The sequence below is a fragment of the Triticum aestivum genome, chromosome 4D (genome assembly GCF_018294505.1).
Source record: "Triticum aestivum cultivar Chinese Spring chromosome 4D, IWGSC CS RefSeq v2.1, whole genome shotgun sequence".
In the NCBI taxonomy this organism is placed as follows: Eukaryota; Viridiplantae; Streptophyta; class Magnoliopsida; order Poales; family Poaceae; genus Triticum; species Triticum aestivum.
Window position 1 is genome coordinate 15,965,333 of NC_057805.1, and position 25,805 is coordinate 15,991,137.

The 25,805-nt window shown below is 42.7% G+C and overlaps 1 protein-coding gene across 2 annotated transcripts; it reads left to right on the top strand.

Moving 5' to 3' along the window:
- Window positions 1-18,509: 18,509 nt before the first annotated feature.
- LOC123095786 (uncharacterized) lies at window positions 18,510-24,866 on the top strand. 2 transcript variants are annotated; one of them, XM_044517350.1, is made up of 11 exons: window positions 18,510-18,711; window positions 19,122-19,273; window positions 19,884-20,005; window positions 20,899-21,007; window positions 21,089-21,128; window positions 21,796-21,885; window positions 21,993-22,092; window positions 22,191-22,330; window positions 23,273-23,375; window positions 23,559-24,151; window positions 24,252-24,866. In XM_044517350.1, exons 2-11 carry the CDS (start codon window positions 19,132-19,134, stop codon window positions 24,520-24,522), a joined length of 1,710 nt encoding a protein of 569 aa, XP_044373285.1. In that variant the 5' UTR covers window positions 18,510-18,711; window positions 19,122-19,131; the 3' UTR covers window positions 24,523-24,866. The 2 variants fall into 2 exon arrangements, with proteins under 2 accessions (XP_044373285.1, XP_044373286.1); XM_044517351.1 differs by having other exon boundaries at window positions 18,519-18,711; window positions 19,126-19,273.
- Window positions 24,867-25,805: the final 939 nt, after the last annotated feature.

Genomic DNA, 25,805 nt, shown 5'->3' on the forward strand with positions numbered 1-25,805 from the left:
CCCCGTCCGGATCCGCGCCCACATCCCGGACAGGAAACCTGCGAGACGCCGATGCGCGTGGACTCGAGCCCCTCTTGCGCTGCCTCGCCTCGATGCCCCGAGCTGGCGTGCACGCCGCCCGAGCTCCCATCGAAGGGCACGGCCCACGCCGCACTTCCCCGAGCAGGAGGAGGAAAGAACCCCGCCGCACGGACTTTGCCCGGCGACACCGTCCGGCGGAGGCGAGGGGAGGCGACGGCGGTGGGTGTGATGCTGGCGGCAGCGGAGGCTAGGCTTTGCTCCTGACCGGCCGCGGGAGCGACCAGGGAGCAAGCGGACCAAGGAGTTTGGTCAAGTTCGATTTTCATTACGAAAGCCAGGGTTCAAACACACTACTGCCGCCGTTTCATATTAAGAGTCGTTGATTTAGTATAAAGTTAGCGACACTTAATATGAAACATGAAACGGAGGGAGTACTTTACTAAGATAAATCCATATTACAAATGAAGAAAAATCCATAAGATTGCAATTAACGGCCACAGACCAGCCGGAACCGCTACAAGGAAAAGGAACAGAGTTCCATGCAGCTCTCTCCTCGGAGAGCATCGCCAACGACGCCAAGCATGCAGCTACCGCACGCTATTGGCATTTTATTCTCACGCCTTTGCCGCATCATAGCTAGCAAGACGTATACGCGGGCGTATGGAAGCGTGTACATACGCAGACTCCGTATAGAGCCACTGCGTACGTACCCCCGGTGACACGTACGTACGTACTAGGACTTGCATACACCCTTACTTATTATTATTATTAGGTGCGTGACGCCGAGGACGTCACACTCACACCACCTCAATGATGGCTCCGGCCACCGCTTCCCAGCCGCGGAGGTGCTCGTCGTCGACGCTGTTGCTGCCGCGGTTGCACTGTAGCACGCACTGTTGGTGCTTGGTCCGATCCTACTAATACCAAGGGATGCAGACGTGTTCGGCTGCCAAGCAAACACCTGCCACGGACGTGGCGATGCCGGCGGTTGCCACGGAGACGAGTGATTTGTTTTTTATATCTCATCTGCCCGCTGAGTGGCTGATGTTGTACTGGGAGCGCGCGCGCCCGGCAAGAGATCTCCATCATCATTTTTCTTGAAAGAACACGAGGGGCACGCCCCTGCTGCACTGAGTAGGAGTATGTACATTATAGTACCAGTGAAAAACAGACTGAGGATTTTTGGCTCCCGGGCTATGTGGAGTCTGATATTCTTAAAATAAAAAAATAACTTATTTATTTCAGAAAATTTTGAAAACAAATACACATCTATGTAGACATTTATACTATATATGTGTGTTAAATTTCATGATAAAATACGTTTTGGTGTGAGCTAGACACAGAAAAAAACATGTATTTTTATAGTGGATGGTACATGGGCTAGAAATACATGATTTATTTTAGCTCGGATAAAAATGTATTTCATCAGTAGTATACATCTGGATCTCGCTCCCGTGTCGCTCGTGGGCGACACCGGGGCGTCCCCAGCCGTAGCCGCCGGTCTCCGCTCGTCCGCAACTCCTCCTCGCCGCCGCCGCTGCCGGCGAGCACGGTGGCGGCGGGGCCTGCTCCTCTTGATCATGAGACGCGTGCGGCTCTTGCACACATCGAAGCTGGGAGTCTGCGGCAGCCATGGCGGGTTGGTCGTGCGATTCTTTGCCTCGCGTTGAGTCTTCTGCCCTGGCCGGCTCCGATCTGGTGTCTTTGATCTGGTCGATCTGGCCTATGGGCAGCACCTCGTGCCTCCTCATCTGGTTGGGTGACACCATGTTCCCCTCAATGGTGGTGTGGAGGCGTAGCTTACGGATGGTTCTGCCTGGAGGTGTTGCTAGTCCGTTGCATGGCCATGAAACACTTTATAGGAGTGTCGGCTTCCCGGCTTTGGGCGACCTCACAGCCAGGCTTCATCCTGAGGAAGCTCCATGAGGTAGCCATCCAAAGGTCTCCGTGAGGGTTTCTTCTTTCAAATCTGATGGTTGACTTCGACGGGCAGTTACGAACTATCGACAACGGTTTGACGCAGAGGAATGTGTGTGCGGCGGCGGTGGTCCACACCACATGTAGCTGCTGGGATTGTGGAAAAGTGGTGGAGACAAACCATAACAAACTTGATGGTGGTGCTACTCGAGCACCCGGTCTCGAGCTCCGGGATGAAAACCTAGGTCTGAACCTGGCAATGGCGATATTTTTATGTCATTATCTTGTTGAAGGCATTGCTCGGATATGCTCGGACTGTTTCTTCAGGGTGAAAACCTAGATTCTGGCCTTGTGTGGTTGGATCCGGCGACGGCGGCGGTTTAGCGTCGCTCCCTTCCTGAAGGCGTTGCTGTTGAAAAATCTCGTCGTAGGTGTGTTGTCATGAGATGATTGGTGCGGATATGGTCATTGTTGTAATTTGTCGATCGCGGATCTGATCGGTTTGAGGTTTTTTATTTCTTTTTTTCATCGCCTACGCATAGCTTTGGTCTTAAATGACTTTGCTATTTGCTGGCGTGGTTTTTTGTGTGCGTTTGTGTTGGCTGTTTGCATCTAGTTATGCAGAGGCCGGATGTGTGTCCATTATGTTTGTATCCTCTTGATTCTCCATTTTGAGCTAATAAAATTCATCCTTTATTGAAAAAAATCAGTAGTATACATCCATATTTATGTGCGCATTCTTTTCCAGAATATTTTGATACTTCAAACTTAGATTTTTCAAATTTCCAAAATCTAGGATCCATGGAGCCTGGGAGCTAAAACCAATTTCCGAGAAAAACAAGACTAACTATGTGGCGAGAAAAGGAGAAGGACATCCATATAAGCACACACAATTGCGTGGCGTATGTCTCGAAATATTTTCTTTCTTTTAGACAGTATGTCTGGTGTAGGTGCATGTAGTGCCCCAGTGGATTTTGATGATTAAAGGCAAAATGAATATATGACACTCAGGGCGTAGCCAGCCCCAGGCATGGGGCCATAGGTGATTTTGCCAGGTTGGCCCGGTGGTGGCCCAGACCAGACTACGACACTGCTGACACTAGTCACTGGATTAATAGGTTAGTCAAATAAATTTATACAAAAGTGATGCCAAACTAATGTTCAAATGATATAAAGTAGCATGAACATGACAAAAACTATTGATACATTTGAGACATATGAATATCCTCGTCCTTGAGGACATGGATGACAAAGTAAATACTTTTCATTGTGAATGTTATCTCAACACGAACCTGATTATCTTATGTGGTCTCATGAAAGTTTTGTTGGGTAACGTAGCAGAAATTCAAAATTTTCTACGCATCACCAAGATTAATCTATGGAGTAGTCTAGCAACGAAGGGAAGGGGAGTGCATCTACATACCATTGTAGATCGCGATGCGGAATCGTTGCAAGAACGTGGATGAAGGAGTCGTACTCGTAGCAATTCAGATCGCGGTTGATTCCGATCTAAGCGCCGAACCACGGCGGCTCCGCGTTCAACACACGTGCAGCCCGGTGACGTCTCCCACGCCTTGATCCAGCAAGGAGAGAGGGAGAGGTTGGGGAAGACTCCGTCCATGCAGCAGCACAACGGCATGGTGGTGATGGAGGTGCGTGGCACTCCAGCGGGGCTTCGCCAAGCACTGCGAGAGACGAGGAGGGAGGGAGGTAGGGCTGCGCCAAGAGGGAGATGTTCTCATGTCTCTGACAGCCCCAAAACCCCCACTATATAGGGGGGGGGGCTGCGCCCCCATCTAGGGTTCCCCCCCAAGGGGTGTGGCCAGCCCTAGATGGGACTTGGAGGGGCGGCCAAGGGGGGAGAGAGGGGGCGCACCACTAGGTGGGCCTTAGGCCCATCTGAGCCTAGGGTTTCCCCCTTTCCCCTTCCCTGCGCCTTGGGCCCCTTGTGGGAGGCGCACCAGCCCACCTAGGGGCTGGTCCCTTCCCACACTTGGCACACGCAGCCCTCTGGGGCCGGTGGCCCCACCTGGTGGACCCCCGGGACCCTCCCGATGGTCCCGGTACGTTACCGATAGCACCCGAAACTTTTCCGGTGACCAAAACAGGACTTCCCATATATAAATCTTTACCTCCGGACCATTCCGGAACTCCTCGTGACGTCCGGGATCTCATCCGGGACTCCGAACAACATTCGGTAACCACGTATATCTATTCCCTATAACCCTAGCGTCATCGAACCTTAAGTGTGTAGACCTTACGGGTTCAGGAACCATGCAGACATGACCGAGACGTTCTCCGGCCAATAACCAACAGCGCGATCTGGATACCCATGTTGGCTCCCACATGTTCCACGATGATCTCATCGGATGAACCACGATGTCGGGGATTCAATCAATCCCGTATACAATTCCCTTTGTCTATCGGTATGTTACTTGCCCGAGATTCGATCGTCGGTATCCCAATACCTTGTTCAATCTCGTTACCGGCAAGTCTCTTTACTCGTTCCGTAACACATCATCCCGTGATCAACTCCTTGATCACATTGTGCACATTATGATGATGTCCTACCGAGTGGGCCCAGAGATACCTCTCCGTTTACACGGAGTGACAAATCCCAGTCTCGATTCGTGACAACCCAACAGACACTTTCGGAGATACCTGTAGTGCACCTTTATAGCCACCCAGTTACGTTGTGACGTTTGGTACACCCAAAGCATTCCTACGGTATCCGGGAGTTGCACAATCTCATGGTCTAAGGAAATGATACTTGACATTAGAAAAGTTCTTAGCAAACGAACTACACGATCTTGTGCTAGGCTTAGGATTGGGTCTTGTCCATCACATCATTCTCCTAATGATGTGATCCCGTTATCAACGACATCCAATGTCCATGGTCAGGAAACCGTAACCATCTATTGATCAACGAGCTAGTCAACTAGAGGCTTACTAGGGACATGGTGTTGTCTATGTATCCACACATGTATCTGAGTTTCCTATCAATACAATTTTAGCATGGATAATAAACGATTATCATGAACAAGGAAATATGTTAATAACCAATTTATTATTGCCTCTAGGGCATATTTCCAACAGTCTCCCACTTGCACTAGAGTCAATAATCTAGTTCACATCACCATGTGATTAACACTCATAGGTCACATCACCATGTGACCAACATCCAAAGAGTTTACTAGAGTCAACAATCTAGTTCACATCACTATGTGATTAACACTCAATGAGTTCTGGTTTGATCATGTTATGCTTGTGAGATAGGTTATTAGTCAACGGGTTTGAACCTTTCAGATCCGTGTGTGCTTTACGAATATCTATGTCATCTTGTGGATGCTACCACGCGCTACTTGGAGCCATTTCAAATAACTGCTCTACTATACGAATCCGGTTTACTACTCAGAGTCATCCGGATTAGTGTCAAAGTTCGCATCGACGTAACCCTTTATGACGAACTCCTTTTCACCTCCATAATCGAGAAAATTCCTTAGTCCACTAGATACTAAGGATAAGTTCGACCGCTGTCATGTGATCCATTCCCGGATCACTATTGTACCCCTTGACCAACTCATGGCAAGGCACACTTCATGTGCGGTACACAGCATAGCATACTGTAGAGCCTACGTCTAAAGCATAGGGGACGACCTTCGTCCTTTCTCTTTCTTCTGCCGTGGTCAAGCTTTGAGTCTTACTCAACTTCACACCTTATAACTCAGGTAAGAACTCCTTCTTTGACTGATATATTTTGAACTCTTTCAAAATCATGTCAAGGTGTGCGTTCTTTGAAAGTATCATCAGGCGTCTTGATCTATCTCTATAGATCTTGATGCCCAATATGTAAGCAACTTTATCCAGGTCTTCCTTTGAAAAACTCCTTTTAAACAACCCTTTATGCTTTCCAGAAATTTTACATCATTTCAGATCAACAATATGTCATTCACATATACTTATCAGAAATGTTGTAGTGCTCCCACTCACTTTATTGTAAATACAAGTTTCTAACAAACTTTGTATAAACCCAAAAACTTTGATCACTCCATCAAAGCGTATATTCTGACTCCGAGATGCTTGCTCTAGTCCATGGAAGGATCGCTGGAGCTAGCATACCTTTTAGCATCCTTAGGATCGACAAAACCTTTCTGATTGTATCACATACAACCTTTCCTTACGAAAACTGGTAAGGAAACTTGTTTTGACATCCATCTGCTAGATTTCATAAATGCAGCTAATGCTAACATGATTCCGACGGACTTAAGCATCGCTATGGATGAGAAAATCTCATCGTAGTCAACTCCTTGAACTTGTGAAAATACTCTTTGCCACAAGTCGAGCTTCATAGACGGTAACATTACCGTCCACGTCCGTCTGCTTCTTAAAGAACCATTTATCTCAATGGCTTGCCGATCATCGGGCAAGTTCACCAAAGTCCATGCTTTGTTCTGATACATGGATCCTATCTCGGATTTCATGGCTTCTAACCATTTGTCGGAATATGGGCCCACCATCGCTTCTCCATAGCTCGTAGGTTCAGTATTGTCTAACAACATGATATCTAAGACAGGATTACCGTACCACTCAGGAGTAGTACGCATCCTTATCGACCTACGAGGTTTGGTAGTGACTTGATCCGAAGTTTCATGATCACTATCATAAGCTTCCACTTCAATTGGTGTAGGTGCCACAGGAACAACTTCCTGTGCCCTGCTACACACTAGTTGAAGTCATGGTTCAATAACCTCATCAAGTCTCCACCATCCTCCCACTCAATTCTTTCGAGAGAAACTTTTCCTCGAGAAAGGAACCGTTTCTATAAGCAATTACTTTTGCTTCCAGATCTGAAATAGGAGGTATACCCAACTGTTTTGGGTATTCTTTTGAAGATGCATTATCCGCTTTGGGTTCGAGCTTATCAGCTTGAAACTTTTTCACATAAGCATCGCAGCCCCAAACTTTTAAGAAACGACAACTTAGGTTTCTCTAAACGGTGTCGTCTCAACAGAATTGCGTGGTGCCCTATTTAAAGTGAATGCGGTTGTCTCTAATGCCTAACCCATAAACGATGGTGGTAATTCGATAAGAGACATCATGGTATGCACCATATCCAATAGGGTGCAGTTATGATGTTCGGACACACCATCACACTGTGGTGTTCCAGGCGGTATTAATTGTGTAACACTTTCCACAATGTCTTAATTGTGTGCCAAACTCGTAACTCAGATATCTCTATGATCATATCATAGACATTTTATCCTCTTGTTACGACGATCTTCAACTTCACTCTGAAATTACTTGAACCTTTCAATAATTCAGACTTGTGTTTCATCAAGTAAATATTCTCAGCATCTACTCAAATCATCTATGAAGCAAGAACATATCGATATCCACTGCGTGCCTCAGCACTCATTGGACTGCACACATCAAATGTATTACTTCCAACAAGTTGCTCTCTTGTTCCATCTTACTGAAAACGAGGCCTTTCAGTCATCTTGCCCATGTGGTATGATTTGCATGTCTCAAGTGATTCAAAATCAAGTGAGTCCAAACGATCCATCTGCATGGAGTTTCTTCATGCATATATACCAATAGACATGGTTCGCATGTCTCAATCTTTTCAAAAACGAGTGAGTCCAAAGATCCATCTACATGGAGCTTCTTCATGAGTTCTATACCAATATGACTCAAAAGGCAGTGCCACAAGTATGTGGTACTATCATTACTATTTTATATCTTTTGGCACAAACATGTGTATCACTGCGATCGAGATTTATTTTAGGTGCAAGACCATTGAAGGTATTATTCAAATAAACAGAGTAACCATTATTCTCCTTAAATGAATAACCGTATTGCGATAAACATAATCCAATCATGTTTATGCTCAACGCAAACACCAAATAACAATTATTTAGGTTTAACACCAATCTCGATGGTAGAGGGAGCATGCGATGCTTGATGACATCAACCTTGGAAACACTTCCAACACATATCGTCATCTCACCTTTAGCTAGTCTTCGTTTATTCCGCAGCTTTTATTTCGAGTTACTAACACTTAGCAATCAAACCGGTATCTAATACCCTGGTGCTGCTAGGAGTACTAGTAAAGTACACATTCATATAATGTATATCCAATATAGTTCTGTCGACCTTGCCTGCCTTCTCATCTACCAAGTATCTAGGGTAGTTCTGCTTCAGTGACCGTTCTCCTCATTACAGAAGCACTCAGTCTCGGGTTTGGGTTCAACCTTGGGTTTCTTCACTAGAGCAGCAACTGATTTGTTGTTTCATGAAGTATCCCTTTTGCCCTTGCCCTTCTAGAAACTAGTGGTTTTACTAACCATCAACAATTGATGCTTCTTCTTGATATCTACTTTTGCGGTGTCAAACATCGCGAGTTGCTCAAGGATCATCATGTCTATCCCTGATATGTTATAGTTCATCACGAAGCTCTAATAGCTTGGTGGCAGTGACTATGGAGAACCATCACTATCTCATCTGGAAGATTAACTCCCACTCGATTCAAGCGATTGTAGTACTCAGACAATCTGAGCACATGCTCACCGATTGAGCTTTTCTCCCTTTGCAGGCTTAAGAAACTTGTCAGAGGTCTCATACCTCTTGACGTGGGCATTAGTCTGAAATCCCAATTTCAGTCTTTGGAACATCTCATATGTCCGTCTTGTCGCCACAATTTTAAACCGTTAGCATCACACACTGAACTATCATGTAGTAAACGTGTATGTCAGATGTTTCGTAACATCTACAGACAAAGCTCGAGGTTCAGCACACCGAGCGGTGCATTAAGGACATAAGCCTTCTGTGCAGCAATGAGGACAATCCTCAGTTTACGGACCCAGTCCGCATAATTGCTACTATCAACTTTCAACTAAATTTTCTCTAGGAACATATCTTAAACAGTAGAACTAAAGCGTAAGCTATGACATAATTTGCAAAGACCTTTTGACTATGTTCATGATAATTAAGCTCATCTGATTATTTAATGAACTCCCACTCAGATAGACATCCCTCTAGTCATCTAAGTGATACATGATCCGAGTCAAACTAGGCCGTGTCCGATCATCACGTGAGACGGATTAGTCATCATCGGTGAACATCTCCATGTTGATCGCATCTACTATACAACTCATGTTCGACCTTTCGATCTCTTGTGTTCCGAGGCCATGTCTGTACATGCTAGGCTCGTCAAGTCAACCTAAGTGTTTGGCATGTGTTCTGAGGCCATGTCTGTACATGCTAGGCTCGTCAACACCCGTTGTATTCGAACGTTAGAATCTATCACACCCGATCATCACGTGGTGCTTCGAAACAACGAACCTTCGCAACGGTGCACAGTTAGGGGGAACACGTCTCTTGAAATTTTAGTGAGGGATCATCTTATTTATGCTACCGTCGTTCTAAGCAAATAAGATGTAAACATGATAAACATCACATGCAAATCATAAAGTGACATGATATGGCCAATATCATCTTGCTCCTTTTGATCTCCATCTTCGAGGCGCGGCATGATCACCTTTGTCACCGACATGACACCATGATCTCCATCATCGTGTCTTCATGAAGTTGTCTCGCCAACTATTACTTCTACTACTATGGCTAACGGTTAGCAATAAAGTAAAGTAATTACATGGCGTTTTCATTGACACGCTGGTCATACAATAAATTAAGACAACTCCTGTGGCTCCTGCCGGTTGTCATACTCATCGACATGCAAGTTGTGATTCCTATTACAAGAACATGATCAATCTCATACATCACATATATCATTTATCACATCCTTTTGGCCATATCACATCACATAGCATACCCTGCAAAAACAAGTTAGACGTCCTCTAATTGTTGTTGCATGTTTTACGTGGCTGCTATGGGTTTCTAGCAAGAACGTTTCTTACCTACGCAAAAGCCACAATGTGATATGCCAATTTCTATTTACCCTTCATAAGGACCCTTTTCATCGAATCCGATCCGACTAAAGTGGGAGAGACAGACACCCGCTAGCCACCTTATGCAACTAGTGCATGTCAGTCGGTGGAACCTGTCTCACGTAAGTGTACGTGTAAGGTCGGTCCGGGCCACTTCATCCCACGATGCCGCCGAATCAAGATAAGACTAGTAACGGCAAGTAAATTGACAAAACCGACGCCCATAACTACTTTGTGTTCTACTCGTGCATAGAAACTACGCATAAACCTGGCTCTGATACCACTGTTGGGTAACGTAGCAGAAATTCAAAATTTTCTACGCATCACCAAGATCAATCTATGGAGTAATCTAGCAACGAAGGGAAGGGGAGTGCATCTACATACCAGTGTAGATCGCGATGCGGAATCGTTGCAAGAACGCGGATGAAGGAGTCGTACACGTAGCAATTCAGATCGCGGTTGATTCCGATCTAAGCGCCGAACCACGGCGGCTCCGCGTTCAACACACGTGCAGCCCGGTGACGTCTCCCACGCCTTGATCCAGCAAGGAGAGAGGGAGAGGTTGGGGAAGACTCCGTCCATGCAGCAGCACAACGGCATGGTGGTGATGGAGGTGCGTGGCACTCCAGCAGGGCTTCGCCAAGCACTGCGAGAGACGAGGAGGGAGGGAGGTAGGGCTGCGCCAAGAGGGAGATGTTCTCATGTCTCTGACAGCCCCAAAACCCCCACTATATAGGGGAGGGGGAGGGGCTGCGCCCCCATCTAGGGTTCCCCCCCAAGGGGTGCGGCCAGCCCTAGATGGGACTTGGAGGGGCGGCCAAGGGGGGAGAGAGGGGGGCGCACCACTAGGTGGGCCTTAGGCCCATCTGAGCCTAGGGTTTCCCCCTTTCCCCTTCCCTGCGCCTTGGGCCCCTTGTGGGAGGCGCACCAGCCCACCTAGGGGCTGGTCCCTTCCCACACTTGGCCCACGCAGCCCTCTGGGGCCGGTGGCCCCACCTGGTGGACCCCCGAGACCCTCCCGGTGGTCCCGGTACGTTACCGATAGCACCCAAAACTTTTCCGGTGACCAAAACAGGACTTCCCATATATAAATCTTTACCTCCGGACCATTCCGGAACTCCTCATGACGTACGGGATCTCATCCGGGACTCCGAACAACATTCGGTAACCACGTATATCTATTCCCTATAACCCTAGCGTCATCGAACCTTAAGTGTGTAGACCTTACGGGTTCGGGAACCATGCAGACATGACCGAGACGTTCTCCGGCCAATAACCAACAGCGGGATCTGGATACCCATGTTGGCTCCCACATGTTCCACGATGATCTCATCGGATGAACCACGATGTCGGGGATTCAATCAATCCCGTATACAATTCCCTTTGTCTATCGGTATGTTACTTGCCCGAGATTCGATCGTCGGTATCCCGATACCTTGTTCAATCTCGTTACCGGCAAGTCTCTTTACTCGTTCCATAATACATCATCCCGTGATCAACTCCTTGGTCACATTGTGCACATTATGATGATGTCCTACCGAGTGGGCCCAGAGATACCTCTCCGTTTACACGGAGTGACAAATCCAGTCTCGATTCGTGCCAACCCAACAGACACTTTCGGAGATACCTGTAGTGCACCTTTATAGCCACCCAGTTACGATGTGACGTTTGGTACACCCAAAGCATTCCTACGGTATCCGGGAGTTGCACAATTTCATGGTCTAAGGAAATGATACTTGACATTAGAAAAGTTCTTAGCAAACGAACTACACGATCTTGTGCTAGGCTTAGGATTGGGTCTTGTCCATCACATCATTCTCCTAATGATGTGATCCCGTTATCAACGACATCCAATGTCCATGGTCAGGAAACCGTAACCATCTATTGATCAACGAGCTAGTCAACTAGAGGCTTACTAGGGACATGGTGTTGTCTATGTATCCACACATGTATCTGAGTTTCCTATCAATACAATTTTAGCATGGATAATAAACGATTATCATGAACAAGGAAATATGTTAATAACCAATTTATTATTGCCTCTAGGGCATATTTCCAACAAGTTTAACTTAAGAAAGTGGTGCATAGCAATTTTCTATAGTTGATAATTTAGCTAACAATAAACAAACATATAAATAAGTTTGCTCCATATCACTATAAATCAATGCATAAAGCTAACGTTCCTCTTGCCAAAGGTTAAGAAAGAATGTCAAAATTATATTGGGAACTTAGCTTTAACTCTTGTATTTCACAATGTCTAATAATTTTTTAACATGAACCAACCCAAGGCCAACCAAGAAAAAACAACTACATGGACCTTTTGCTTTATCCACACACCTTCCTTGCACAACACTTAAGTGTAACTCTAGAACTTATCACTTATGATAAAAAGAGAATAATGATGGGGTTTATGAAAATACAAAAACACGATAGTCGTGCATTAACGCCTAAACAATTTGTGGGGTATGAACCGACAATTTTATAGGACATATTCTTCTAGGGGCGACAAACTTATGTTGGGCTCTCTGGCTTACCAGGAATATGTGGTTTAAAAAAAGAGTGTTTCATCTACCGTGTAAGTTATTCATGCCTATACGCGGTGACTCTGTATATACTTGGTCAATCTTGCATAGGCTAGAGGACGGAGACCTTTTTATGATGACATTTACCTGGCTGGAGTATACAGTGAGGCAGGTTTTCTCCGACCATGGATCCATGATGTTGTAGTCTTTGAATAAGATATGCCCCCCATCTTAGGTTGAACTTTTCTTTATTTTGTTGTAAAATAATGTATATTTTTGCTGTGTTGAAGTATGGATTGCATTATGTAGAGTATGGATTGCATTATGTATCGATTGAATTAAAAATGTCCTTTTTGAGAAATGGCATGAGTCTTACTCGCTAGCACGTGAGGTGGTGGGCTAGCCAGCCAGGGTTTGAGCTGGAGGCAGGCGTTTGAAATCGGGCGGTATATGCCCTGCAAATCCAAAGCAATTGTCATGGTCTATTGATTAGTGCATCATTACTTATTCCCATCAATATTAAGCCTCTTAAATGGTTGATCCTATTTCTCTCACAGTTCGTTGGCAACAATGCTACACATACAGGTTTTTATAAGAGTTTACAGGATTGATTTTATGTGGTATTTGATTGGATGTTAGGGGAGGACGCGGTCCCACCCCCATGAAATTCAGGGGGTATGTTTATTAAGTTTGGAAGGAGTCCGTACCAACCTGTAATGCCCCGTACGTGTAGCATTTTTGGTTCGGTGGATAGCCACACAACACGTACCCCCACACGCAATAAATGGGCCAGCACATTTGGTTGTTTGTTTGTTTTTCTTCATTCGTTTTATCTTCCTTTTGCGTGTTTCTTTGCTGGTTTTATAGGGTTTTTCTATTATTTTTATTTTACTAAAATAGTTTTGGATATTGCAAACATTTCTTGAATGTGTGTACATTATTTCAATGAAAAACAAAATCTGAATTTGTGATTTTTTTTAATTTGCAACATTTTCTATTTCACAAACAAAATTTTGAATTCATGGATTTTTTAAATTCATGAATTTTTTTGAATTTGTGAACATTTGGAATTCATGAACATTATTTAACTTGAGAAAGGCTTTTAGTTCATGAACATTTTTTTGAATCAGAATTTTTTAAAGTTTCATGAACAATTTCTTAATTCATGAATATTTTTAAAATCACGAACATTTTATAATTTTGTTATTTTTTAGATGAAACCTTTTATTTTCATGAACATTTTTTGAATTCACAAAGTTTATTTTGAATTAGTAAAAAAAATAAAATTCATGAAAAAAATTATATTAATGAATATTGTTTTATTATTCCCTACTATTGTTTTTCTACCTTTGGTTTCGCAAAGCATTGACCGAAAAATAGTATCCAATGAACAACAAGCAAGCGAGCGGCAAGCAGCTAACACTACTTGGGCCGGCCCAACATCTCTCTGCAGAGCGTGAGCGTGACGCAGGCGAAGCACATAAGAAACCTACTCGTTTTACAACTTTCCCTCTCGTTAGGGTTTCTTTCTCCCGAGGCGACTCCGTCGCCGTCATCGAGTTCTTACCCTTCCCACCCGCGATCTACCCAACAGGAGTTTGATTCAGACTGACTACGGGGGGATCTTGTATCCCTGCCCGGCCTTGATCGACACCGGTTGGGGCGAGGGGAGTTCTGGGTCAGCTTTCAACAAGCCCGATCGATTTTCAACTCGGGCTAGGGTTCATGATGGCATCGCTGGGGAAAGATCAGACGGAGGCGTCTGGTTTCTCGTCCGCGGCGGAGGTAGAGCAACTGATGGCAGAACTAGGGCTTCGAGAAGAAGACCTAGATGACGTGGTTTTCGATGAGAAAGAAGCACCACAAGAGGTAGTAAGATGGATGGCAGTCTGTAGGGTTCATATCACTAAACCCTATAGCCAGTACTGGTTTTTCAAGAATATGCGATCAGCCTGGGATCTAGCGCATGATGTGAAGTTCCGTCCCTTAGAGGAAAATCGCTACACGCTGCAGTTTTTCCGCCTTGGCGATTGATAACCCACAAGTATAGGGGATCGCTACAGTTTTTGAGGGTAGAGTATTCAACCCAAATTTATTGATTCGACACAAGGGGAGCCAAAGAATATTCTCAAGTATTAGCAGTTGAGTTGTCAATTCAACCACACCTGGATAACTTAATATCTGCAGCAAAGTATTTAGTAGCAAAGTAATATGGAAGTAACGGTAACAGTAGCAAAAGTAATATTTTTGGGTTTTATAGTGATTGTAACAGTAGCAAAGGAGAAGTAAATAAGCGAAGAACAATAAGTGAAAAGCTCGTAGGCATTGGATCGGTGATGGAGAATTATGCCAGATGCGGTTCATCATGTAACAGTCATAACATGGGGTGACACAGAACTATCTCCAATTCATCAATGTAATGTAGGCATGTATTCCGAATATAGTCATACGTGCTTATGGAAAAGAACTTGCATGACATCTTTTGTCCTACCCTCCCGTGGCAGCGGGGTCCTAACGGAAACTAAGGGATATTAAGGCCTCCTTTTAATAGAGTACCGGACCAAAGCATTAACACATAGTGAGTACATGAACTCCTCAAACTATGGTCATCACCGGGAGTGGTCCCGATTATTGTCACTTCGGGGTTGCCGGATCATAACACATAGTAGGTGACTATAGACTTGCAAGATAGGATCAAGAACTCACATATATTCATGAAAACATAATAGGTTCAGATCTGAAATCATGGCACTCGGGCCCTAGTGACAAGCATTAAGCATAGCAAAGTCATAGCAACATCAATCTCAGAATATAGTGGATACTAGGGATCAAACCCTAACAAAACTAACTCAATTACATGATAAATCTCATCCAACCCATCACCGTCCAGCAAGCCTACGATGAAATTACTCACGCACGGCAGTGAGCATCATGAAATTGGTGATGGAGGATGGTTGATGATGACGATGGCGACGAATTCCCCTCTCCGGAGCCCCGAACGGACTCCAGATCAGCCCTCCCGAGAGAGATTAGGGCTTGGCGGCGGCTCCGTATCGTAAAACGCGATGAATCCTTCTCTCTGTTTTTTTCTCCCCGAACACGAATATATAGAGTTGGAGTTGAGGTCGGTGGAGCACCAGGGGGCCCAGGTTTTCTGCTTTGGGCTTTGTTAGGCCTGACCTGGCTCGACGGATTGTTCTTTATTGTTTAGGAAAATATTATGTGAAAACCAATTGTTTTCCTGATATTAGTATCTAGTTATCTGGAAATATGTTGTTCCCATCCTAAAAAATGTACATATATTGCAAAATAATTGTGCCAAATATATTTAAAAAATGTTAATACTTTATAAAAAAGGCTAGTCCCTTGTTAGAAAACAGTTCATTATTGTTGGGAAAATACTCTTATCTTTTTCAAATCTATATACTGAAATAAATGATCAGGCAAAAATGCCACCTTGACATTTCCAAATATACCAATATTTGCTACGTTGTGAATGAAGGCAGAAGTGCACTAATTGATAACGATAATACAGAACAAGAACGTGAAGAAGAGAAGGGCAGTGTCATATTGAAGACTGACCTTGACAGAAAAGGATAGAGACGAAAATGTTGTTGGCTATTGGTAGTTGGTGTAATGGTGTTTGAGCAGATGCAGCAACTGTACCGTGTGGACCAGAGTGGGACAGGAATTGACTCAAAAAAATACACTCCGGATATTCACTGTTTTTTTCGAAACGGATGATATTCACTGTGAATATGAATGAAATGGGAGCACCAGCTACGAGTACTTTTTTTTCTTAGGGTCACCAGCGCCGAGTTCATCAAGGTATTCTCCGGTTCGAGGAGGAAATTTCACAAACCACCAATTATTGGGGCTGATTTTACAGAGAATATCTACTCCATAGATTTATTGCACAAGACACCATGTCGTTTAAATCATTGCAATTAGGTTTAATTTAGCATTTAGGTATGTTGGTGTGATTTTTTGACGTGCGGATCTCGCTTGTAAGTGCAGGTGTGCCAAAGAAAATCGGTCACATCAGCCAGCAGGTCAAACCGAGGACTTCAGATCCCTGTTTTAATTGGCACATTCAATTTTTTTAAATCAAAATTACACATTTTTAGAAAAATGTTAGAAAAATCTAGTAAATCAAACATGTATCCAATAGTATTCTTCTGGGAAAAACACAAGTCATTTGGACCAATGTTTTGCTAGATATTAAAGTTTTTAGTTGTTTCATTGAAATTTTGGTTCAAAATTCAATATTTTCACAAAATGGGAAAAATCTAGTAAACAATAAACATATCCGGCACTGAGCTGGGAATATCTCGACACTCATTTGGACTAGAGGTTTAAAAGATATTTGCAGTTTTAGTTACCTTCGTTCAATTTTTTGGTTTAAAGTTTAACACTTCTGATAAAACAGAAAAAAGGTTCAGTAAATCTTACATGTAGTATAATACTAATGCCGGAAGCTTTAATCTCAGTTGGACCAAAATGGTTTGGGAAATGATAGTTTTGGTTGGTTGGCTATTGTGGTCTGGGTTGTTGCCGCATGTGCACTTACAAGCGGGGCCCATCCGTTGGAAATTAAATCAACGTACCTAAACGTTGGATTAGACCTAACTGTAATGAATTACACCTATATGTGATGTTCTGTGCGACAAACCCAAAAAATAGGCGTTTTGTGCAAAATCAACACCAATAGTTAGTGGTTTGTGCAATTACTTCCCGGTTCGAGCCTCACCTTATCTACTAATATTAAAGTTGGTGCTAGTTTCTCCTTCGACCAACATATCTATATCTATATCTATACTTGTATCTATTTCTAATTTTATATCTATATATCTATCTCTACTTTTTATATAATTAAAAAAGAGTAGTTCCTCGTCAACCGGTTCTCCATCTCCTACCACGTCCCTCCATCGATTTATTTCGTCCAACCAGCTTTTTTGTCCCACCATACTCTTTGTCCGTACTTTCTTTGTATGTTAATAAATCACCTTAATTCACTTACCTTTTGAACCAATTTCATCTTAATTTACTTACCAAACTTCTGACTAAACTATAAGATAAATCACGGGCAGGGTTTTATAAATATTTGATTTACATAATTGCATTAATACGGGGAGGTAAATCACGAGCTAACGTATTACTCCCTCCGTTTCTTTATGTAAGGTGTATTATTTTCGGCATGGTGACCAGGACACATAATTATAGACATGTTACGACGAAATTACCCTTGCAAATTTATTGGTTAGTAGCAAGTAAATCAGTTAGTCCAGGAAAGTAAGAGATACATGCAATCGACAGAGAGATACTTTTCTTCTAGGAGAGGTACAAACAATCAGGAGAGAGACACTTTCCCTTTTTCTGGAGGGCTATCAAGGGAATTATGAGAAATTAGAAAAAAAATGCACCTTACATTCTAAAATTTTACTCTATATAAAGAAACAATGGGAGTATTGGATATTTATATTACGTTGCAATGCACGAGCATTGTCCTAGTATAGTGGAGTATATAGAAAGCCTGAAAGGTGCAGATTCAACTAATCTCACCCATCAAACTATGTGCAACCAACGATCTAGATTGCTTCAGTGGCGAGTGCTCAACATATTTAGCATGTAGTCAATGTCATACCAAATATTAATGATAGTACTAACTATAAAATGAACATGTAATTAATATCACACCTTTTTCTAAAAAATATCCTACTTAATATCAGCATGCAATTAAATTATTTTTTTAAATATCCAACATTTACTACTCCCTCCGTAAACTATAAGAGTGTTTAGAATACTAAAATAGTGATCTAAACGCTCTTATATTATCTTACAGAGGGAGTATTTTTTAAATTTGCCCTTTGTATATAAAAAGTGAAAACGGTCACAATGCTGTTTAAGTCACTCTTCTTCACCATTCTTGGTCTATTTTATGTATTCACAGATTGTCTTGTAGACATCAATTCCGAAATAAGAATTTTCTAAACTTCAGGCTGAGAACTTCTTTTTTTAGGAACTTCTTAATTCTTTTTTCTTTTGAGAAGAGGAACTTCTTAATTCTTGATTAATACAGCGCACAGAAATCTGTCCCGCGTGGGCAGAAGAGGGAAAAGAACCCCTCATAACTCCTCGGTCGGCTTGGTGGGCCGCACGAGCACCGACGAGAGTCAACAACAACTAATAAGCCGATCGAGGCTGAGCTTCCCTGCTCCTCTTGCCTTCTCCGTCTCCCTCTTCCTCGTCGATCACCACCAGCTCGAGGTCCGGCTCTCCGTCCCGGGGACCGATCTCCGCACACGGTAAGCGTCCAGCAAGGCTCAGATGGGTTTCTTAATTTCGATCCAGTCCATCTGGCATCTCCTCTGTTCCCACTCATGGGTTGCTCTGTTCTGCATCTGGAACACTGCTTCTGCTTGGATTGGATTGGATTAGATTTCCCGTTTTACCTGTTGGCGCTCCATGGGGCAAATTTCAGGAGCCCAGCTCCTTAATTTTTCCGTTTGAGTGGCCTTCGCTTTCCACCTCAGGAGCGCATGCCTTTAATGATTCTTTCCTTTCTTACTTGACGCCTTTAGACCCTTCCTTTCTTTCTGTGGGGATCTTTAGCTCGTGTCGTGTGGATTCTATATTCGTTTGATCGGTTTTGTTTTGGACAAGTTTTGCAATTTTGGTTGTCAAAGCTCTCATCTTCGTTGTGTTGTCGGTCCAGGTAGGTGCCCATGGAGACGAGGAAGGGAATCCTGGAGCTGCGCGACCGTCTGGACAAGACACTGGCCTGCTCTGATCTCGCCGACGAGGGCTCTCTGAAATCTCTGGTCAAGAACCAGATTTTGGAGTCGTCTCTGCCCGGCTCTGACCAAGGTTTGGGTCTGATTACTTTTTCTCTGGTCCATCTTTGGTTAGCTAGTTCATTTGTACTACACCACTAATAGTTCATAACTGTAATTACTTTTCTCTCTACCTCCTATTATGCCATTAGAAACGTGTGAGTTTTTCCATTGCTAAATATTCCCCGGTAACATTAATGTGCCATATGTGTAATTAAATTGCTGGTTGAATTTAAAGATTAAATGCGAGATTCAATAGCACTACCTCCGTCCTGGTTTATCGACCCCCTTGGTATTTTGTGTCAAATTTTGACCATATATTTAACTAACAAAATGTTAATGCATGTCACCAAAAATTATATCGTTGGATTCGTATTTGAACATAGTTGCCGACAATATTAGTTTTGCTGTGTATAACTTATATTTTATTAGTTAAAATCGTGGTCACAATATGACTCTAAATACAAAGGGGACTAATAAATTAGGACGGAGGTAGTAACATCGGCACCTCTTATTTTTGTATTACTAAATTAAACTGCTTTGTGATCTGTATCTTCCCATCCAAACTTGCTTCTCATTGTAGATTCATTTCTATACCAGCCTACATGTGTTTTTTTTCTCATTTTGGGTTATGCCTTCTTCAGGCAACATCGATTTGATTGCTGAAGCACGAGCCAAAGAAGTCTCGAATTTTCTTGAAATGCTAGACACTTCAGGAAATGAACGGCCTTCAGAGATTCGTGGGCCGCAACAGAAGGAGTGGAAGGTATACAAATTAACTAAAGTTAATATGCTTGTACAAAAATATCGTGAACATTATGTGATTAGAATGTGCAATAATAAATTTATGTTTTACTGTTTTGCATCATAGCGTAATCAGTTCACTGATTCCTTTCTTATTCTATATTTCAAGAGTGCAATAGTTTACCTTTTTTTTGTGAACATGAAGAATGCCACAAGGCCCAAGATACAAGGGTGGTGACAACCAAAACCCAAAATAGAAAAACAGAAACAGAAACAAAAGAAAAACAAAACAGGAACGCTTATTCTAGGCTACCAAAAAGGAGAGGGATAAGCAGACATGGAGTTTTGGTTCCCAGGTGGATGAATATTAAATTAAGAAAAAATAGCAATAAAATTTATGAACTTTTTTTATGACAAACATTGATGCATGTTTCACCTATGTGCAATGTTTTGTGAAGAAAAAACATTTGTAATGCCCTGGAAAAAAAATGATGCTACAAAAAGACTATTTGTGAAAACATTTTGGAACACAGATTATTTTTTTGCCCAGACCTCGAAGAATGTTATTTCACCATGGAAGTTTACATGTACGGAGAGAACTAAGCAACATTTGTTTGTTTTAAAATAAAAATCAGATATTTTAAAATATTTTTGCTATTTTCTTGAGTTATGCTATTCATAGTAGGAGCATTTGAGCTCGGGAGCAGAATGATGCTTTCAGGGATAAGCAGCACCCTTGTCAAAATACATACCACCAAGAGTGAAATGTTTTACCTTTGTTTGTAGTTTAGTATTGTGCTCCAAAGTTGGCTCTTCTTTTATCTTATTCCTCGTTTAGAGAGTGGTTAATTGTTTTCTTTGGTTTCCGTGCAAGTTCTGTGAGTTATTTGAATGATCGGTAATTCTATTTTGTAGGTGAAGCAGGATACAGACCAATTACGGGTCATGTACCGCGAAGGTCCAGATGGGACCCCATTTCATACTCTTCTTGCTGAAGGCTTTGCTGATGGTCCTATCGATGTTTGTAAGGAACTATAACCCCGCATTAATTAGTAAAACACAATAACTTCAGATAGCCACTTAAGCTTGCTGTTTTTATTCATAGGTACATGTGTGTCATGGGAATCAGGTCTATACACAAAATGGTGAGTGTAATTGTTTTGTAGAAAAATGAGATCAGTACATTGCTTTCTTTATTGAAGATAATAATTGTCTATCTTTACATTTAACTTCGCATTCTTGGGAACTACACATGATGTTCTCAAATTTTTGTTTGACTTGTGTACCACTAAAATTCTTTATAGTATTGAACAAATAGATTGCCATTTCATGGGTTCTTAACTCAGCTTCTTAACTACTTTTGCGCGCTCTTCATTGTAGGCAAACTATTTATGCTATTAGAATCCTCCTCCTTAAGATTCCTTCAGTCACATTTGGTGCCCAATTCACAAGTCTGCCACCCGTGCCGGTTTTACTTCCAGTAGCCACATATCTTGCAAATACCCACTTTACTAATGCTGTACAGGTGCATCTAAACACCATGCAGTGATTTGACAAGACATCATAAAATTGGTTTTCACCCAGTATATAATGATTGGATTACACCATTTTCAAGAGAATAAATATTGGATTAGCCCACTACGTACAGATAAAGTTTTAAAACAGTGTTGATTCATACGTGATGCTCCATGTTTTACCAAGTAAACATGTTGCCCGTGGTGTACTTGAACATTGAAGTCAATCTCGGCCAAAGAAAACAACAACTTAGTCAAATGAATTCCCTCATGAACTTATGAGATTGTTTTTCTCTAGGTTTCCGCAGTACAATCTGCCAACATTTAAAATTGCTCAGTCAGGCTGCTTGAAAAAGATTCGGATTGGCGAAGAAATTTCTTTGATCAGGTTGGTTGAAGACTAAATTTATCTAAAGAGTCCTTTCTTACATTTTCATTTGACCTCCCTTTTATAGCTGTTGTAGCTAATTTTTTTATTCACTATTTGGAAGAAAGGGTGAAGGTCCCCTGGCCAGTTTCAGAGAGAGAAGCTCTTCTACACTACTTTCAGTTTGAGTATCTTAAAGAAGACCTTGTCATTGTAATCATGAAAACTGTGCGTAGGTTGATTTTTATTTTTAAGAACCTCTTCCTACTGCCTTGATAGTCCGTGTCCTGGTTTGTTTATTTACTGCTTATTGACTTGTTTTGCAGATATCCAATTTGGATAATCTCAGTATGCAGACACATGGATTTACTATAGATGGAATCCCTGAAGCTGGTGACACGATTCGGATGGATGTAGTTGGAGGCTTTGTCTTACAGAGGATTACCAAGGAAAGAAGTTTTTTCAGGTGAAGTCTGATTTTGCATTTCGACAACTGATAACTCAAAACTGAGATAGAGCACCATATGTCAATCTGAGACCACTTCCTAGGCCTTTGAAATAGTGCACGCTATCTTTTCACAAAACCAATCAATATGGCAACCATTTCAGACGAGTATTGTTGTGGATGTTTTTTTGTCACAGAAAGCAGGGGAATTCGTTGAAGTGAAAAAAACTTGGGGGGGGGGGGGGGGGGGGGGGGGGGGGTCTGTTGTTTAGGCCTGTAGGCCTTTTTGTAGCCTGCTTGGTTTTGTACTTGTGGGTTCACTCTAATACAAAAAAAATCATGCATTTTTTGTGCTCAATAAATAAATAAATACAAGCTCATAAACAGTCTGCAAAATGGGCATGAGGTAACAATCGAGGCTATCCTCTTACATATTGCCATGGCCTAACTAGGATATGAACATTTACGGAGCCTGCTGCCAACTCCTATCACCCATGGGCATGAGATAACAACCATGGACATATTTGCAATCCCACTTTACTGAGCCTACCACCGACTCTCGCTCATACCATCACACACCAGGGCTAGACTGGACATAAGGATTAAGCTCTTACACCCTTTAGGGCTTATTCGGTTATAGGATTTCCAAATCAAAGGAATATGAAAAGTATAGGATTGGGATGCCCTCTCCACTTCAATCCTTAGGAATTTTCCATGAGGTTTCATCTAATGCTAAAAATCTTAGAAATTAGGCCAATATGTACACAATCATATGGAATTAGTACGCATACATAGGTAAAAAACCTGAGGATCAAAATCCTATGGAAATCCTCCAAAAATCCTGCAAACCGAATGGGTCTGTTACTACTACTCTTTTATTCTAATCACATACTTTTTATACCAGTATTTATCAAATTTACTTCATGTACCTGCACTTCACTTTTAACCTAATCACTCATTCAGGGCAGTAGCTAATATGGACATTAAGCTAGACTTTGTTCCCCCATGGCTGATCAACTTTATGTCAAGACAGCTAATCGGCAGTGGGCATAAGCTATACCAGAAGGTTAGTAGCTTAATCTAGTCTACATCAGTATATATGATATTAGTGATGAGGACAAAAGTTGACATATTTCAAGTCACAACATGGATTTCTTCCCAGAAATATCATGTGATACTTTATGTCGAATAACAATGTCCGGGAGAGAAATATGCTCTGTTAAGTAATTGTGTATGGGCTTATCTGCAGGCTGTCAGTACTGTGGCCGCTTGTGATGAAGACTACAAGCAAGCTTTACGAGCACCGCTCTATGCAAGAATACGCGAGTACCAGCATTCTGCTGACAAGGCGAAGGTGACTTCAGTTGAGGAAAGCGCTAATGAAGTGCTCCCCGAGAATCCCACTGTACATAATCCTCTGGCAGTCACTAATCTCACACCATGCAGTGAGATTATCGAAGAGGAGAGTGAACAGAACACATCTTTTAAGGTGGATAATCTTGCAGCCGGCTTTTCTAACCAACCAGCCGGGCAAGTGCAGCAAGTTGAAAATAAGTCTTTCACTAGTCCTGACAGAACAGTCAAGCAAGCACAGCAAGTCGAAAATAAACAGTTGATTAGTCCTGAGGTGCAGAAGGCTTTGGGCATACTGGACACAGCCATTGCAGTTCTTCAAGGCAACAGATCTGCAAACATCAGTACTCTCAGAAAGCTCCTCAGTTATGATGCGGCGTCGGAAGAAGGCAGTGCCATCACTACAAGAAATTCACATACCCTCGACGTTCTCGATACAGATAATCTCCCAAATGGATATCCTCTTGCCACACCACCTCATGATTCAAGGTGAGATATGACCTCATTGTTTGTTAAATTTGTGTTTCAGTTGATGGTCACGAAGGCATTACCTTACATTACAATTTAACTTGTGTCTTCTTTTATGCAGAGAGATCCGCCAAACTTATTTCTTGCCCGATAAGGAGATGCGCGACAGGGAGGAAGGTGCTAGCGAAAGTGATTCTCCTAAAAACATGACCGCTTCTACCACAACGACTACAAAATCCATGACATTAAGGAGCACAATGAAGGTGCATGAAGAAGAGACCCTGAATAGCGATGGCCTCTATCAGAACGGTTTCCACAGTGGCAAAGAGCCCAAGAGACCAAGGAAGACCAAAAGGTGGCTTTGCTGCTTAACGCCTAGCACCATAGGATGACGAGAACCCATTGTAGGGGCTCTCATGGTTAACGCTTGATTTTTGGTTGTACATCAGAAAATAGACGAGCTACACAAGATGGGACATGGGGATCAAATGGCAATTCCGGAGGTAGCTTGTGAGAAGTTACAAAGATTAGATTATGTCTTTGGTAAATGTATAGAAGTTATGTTGTTGTAACATCATGTAAAACATTATTAGAGCATCTCCAACAAATAATGTAAAACTTGGTGCTCAAAAAACGTTTTTAGGGCATGAGAGAGAAGGTTTTGGGCTCCGCAGTGGTTGTCACTTTAACAGATGATTTGCTCAAAAGAATTGACTTCTTCTTTTTTACTCCACAATTGCATGATGTGTGGTTTCAGTACTACTAGATGTGAGGAGGAGGAGGTTAGCCTTGATGGGCAGGTGATACCTCAGAAGGACACCTTTCGATATTTGAGGTCAATGCTGCAGGAGGACGGGGGTATTGATGAAGATGTGAACCATCGAATCAAAGTTGGATGGACGAAGTGGCGCCAAGCTTCTGGCAGTCTCTGTGACAAGAGAGTGCCAGATAAGTTAAAAGGCAAGTTCTACAGGACGGCTGTTCGACCCGCAATGTTGTATGACGCTGAGTGTTGGCCGACTAAAAGACGACACGTTCAACAGTTAGGCGTGACGGAGATGCGTATGTTAAGATGGATGTGTTGCCACACGAGGAAGGATAGAGTTCGGAATGATGATATACGAGGTAGAGTTGGGGTAGCACCAATTGAAGAGAAGCTTGTCCAACATCGTCTGAGATGGTTTGGGCATATTCAGCGCAGGCCTCCAGAAGCTCCAGTGCATAGCGGACGGTTAAAGCGTGCGGGGAATGTCAAGAGAGGTCGAGGTAGACTGAATTTGACATGGACGGAGTCTGTTAAGAGAGACCTGAAGGATTGGAGTATCACCAAAAAACTAGCTATGGACAGGGGTATGTGGAAGCTTACTATCCATGTGCCAGAGCCATGAGTGGTCGTGAGATCTTATGGGTTTCACCTCTAGCCTACCCCAACTTGTTTGTTGTTGTTACATTATATCGAAACAAAATATGATATGATAATTATAACTTTGGGAGATCACAACACATAATCAAACAACACATCAAATTCAAGTTCAAATCCACTAGTACCGCACGCATTGTGCATCACAACCACAAACAAAAGTGCATATATGAATAAGTATCACTCAGATAGCGTTACCTGTGTCGCTTGCTTCCTCTTCATCGTTTGCTTCCACTCCATGGCTTACTTCCTTTC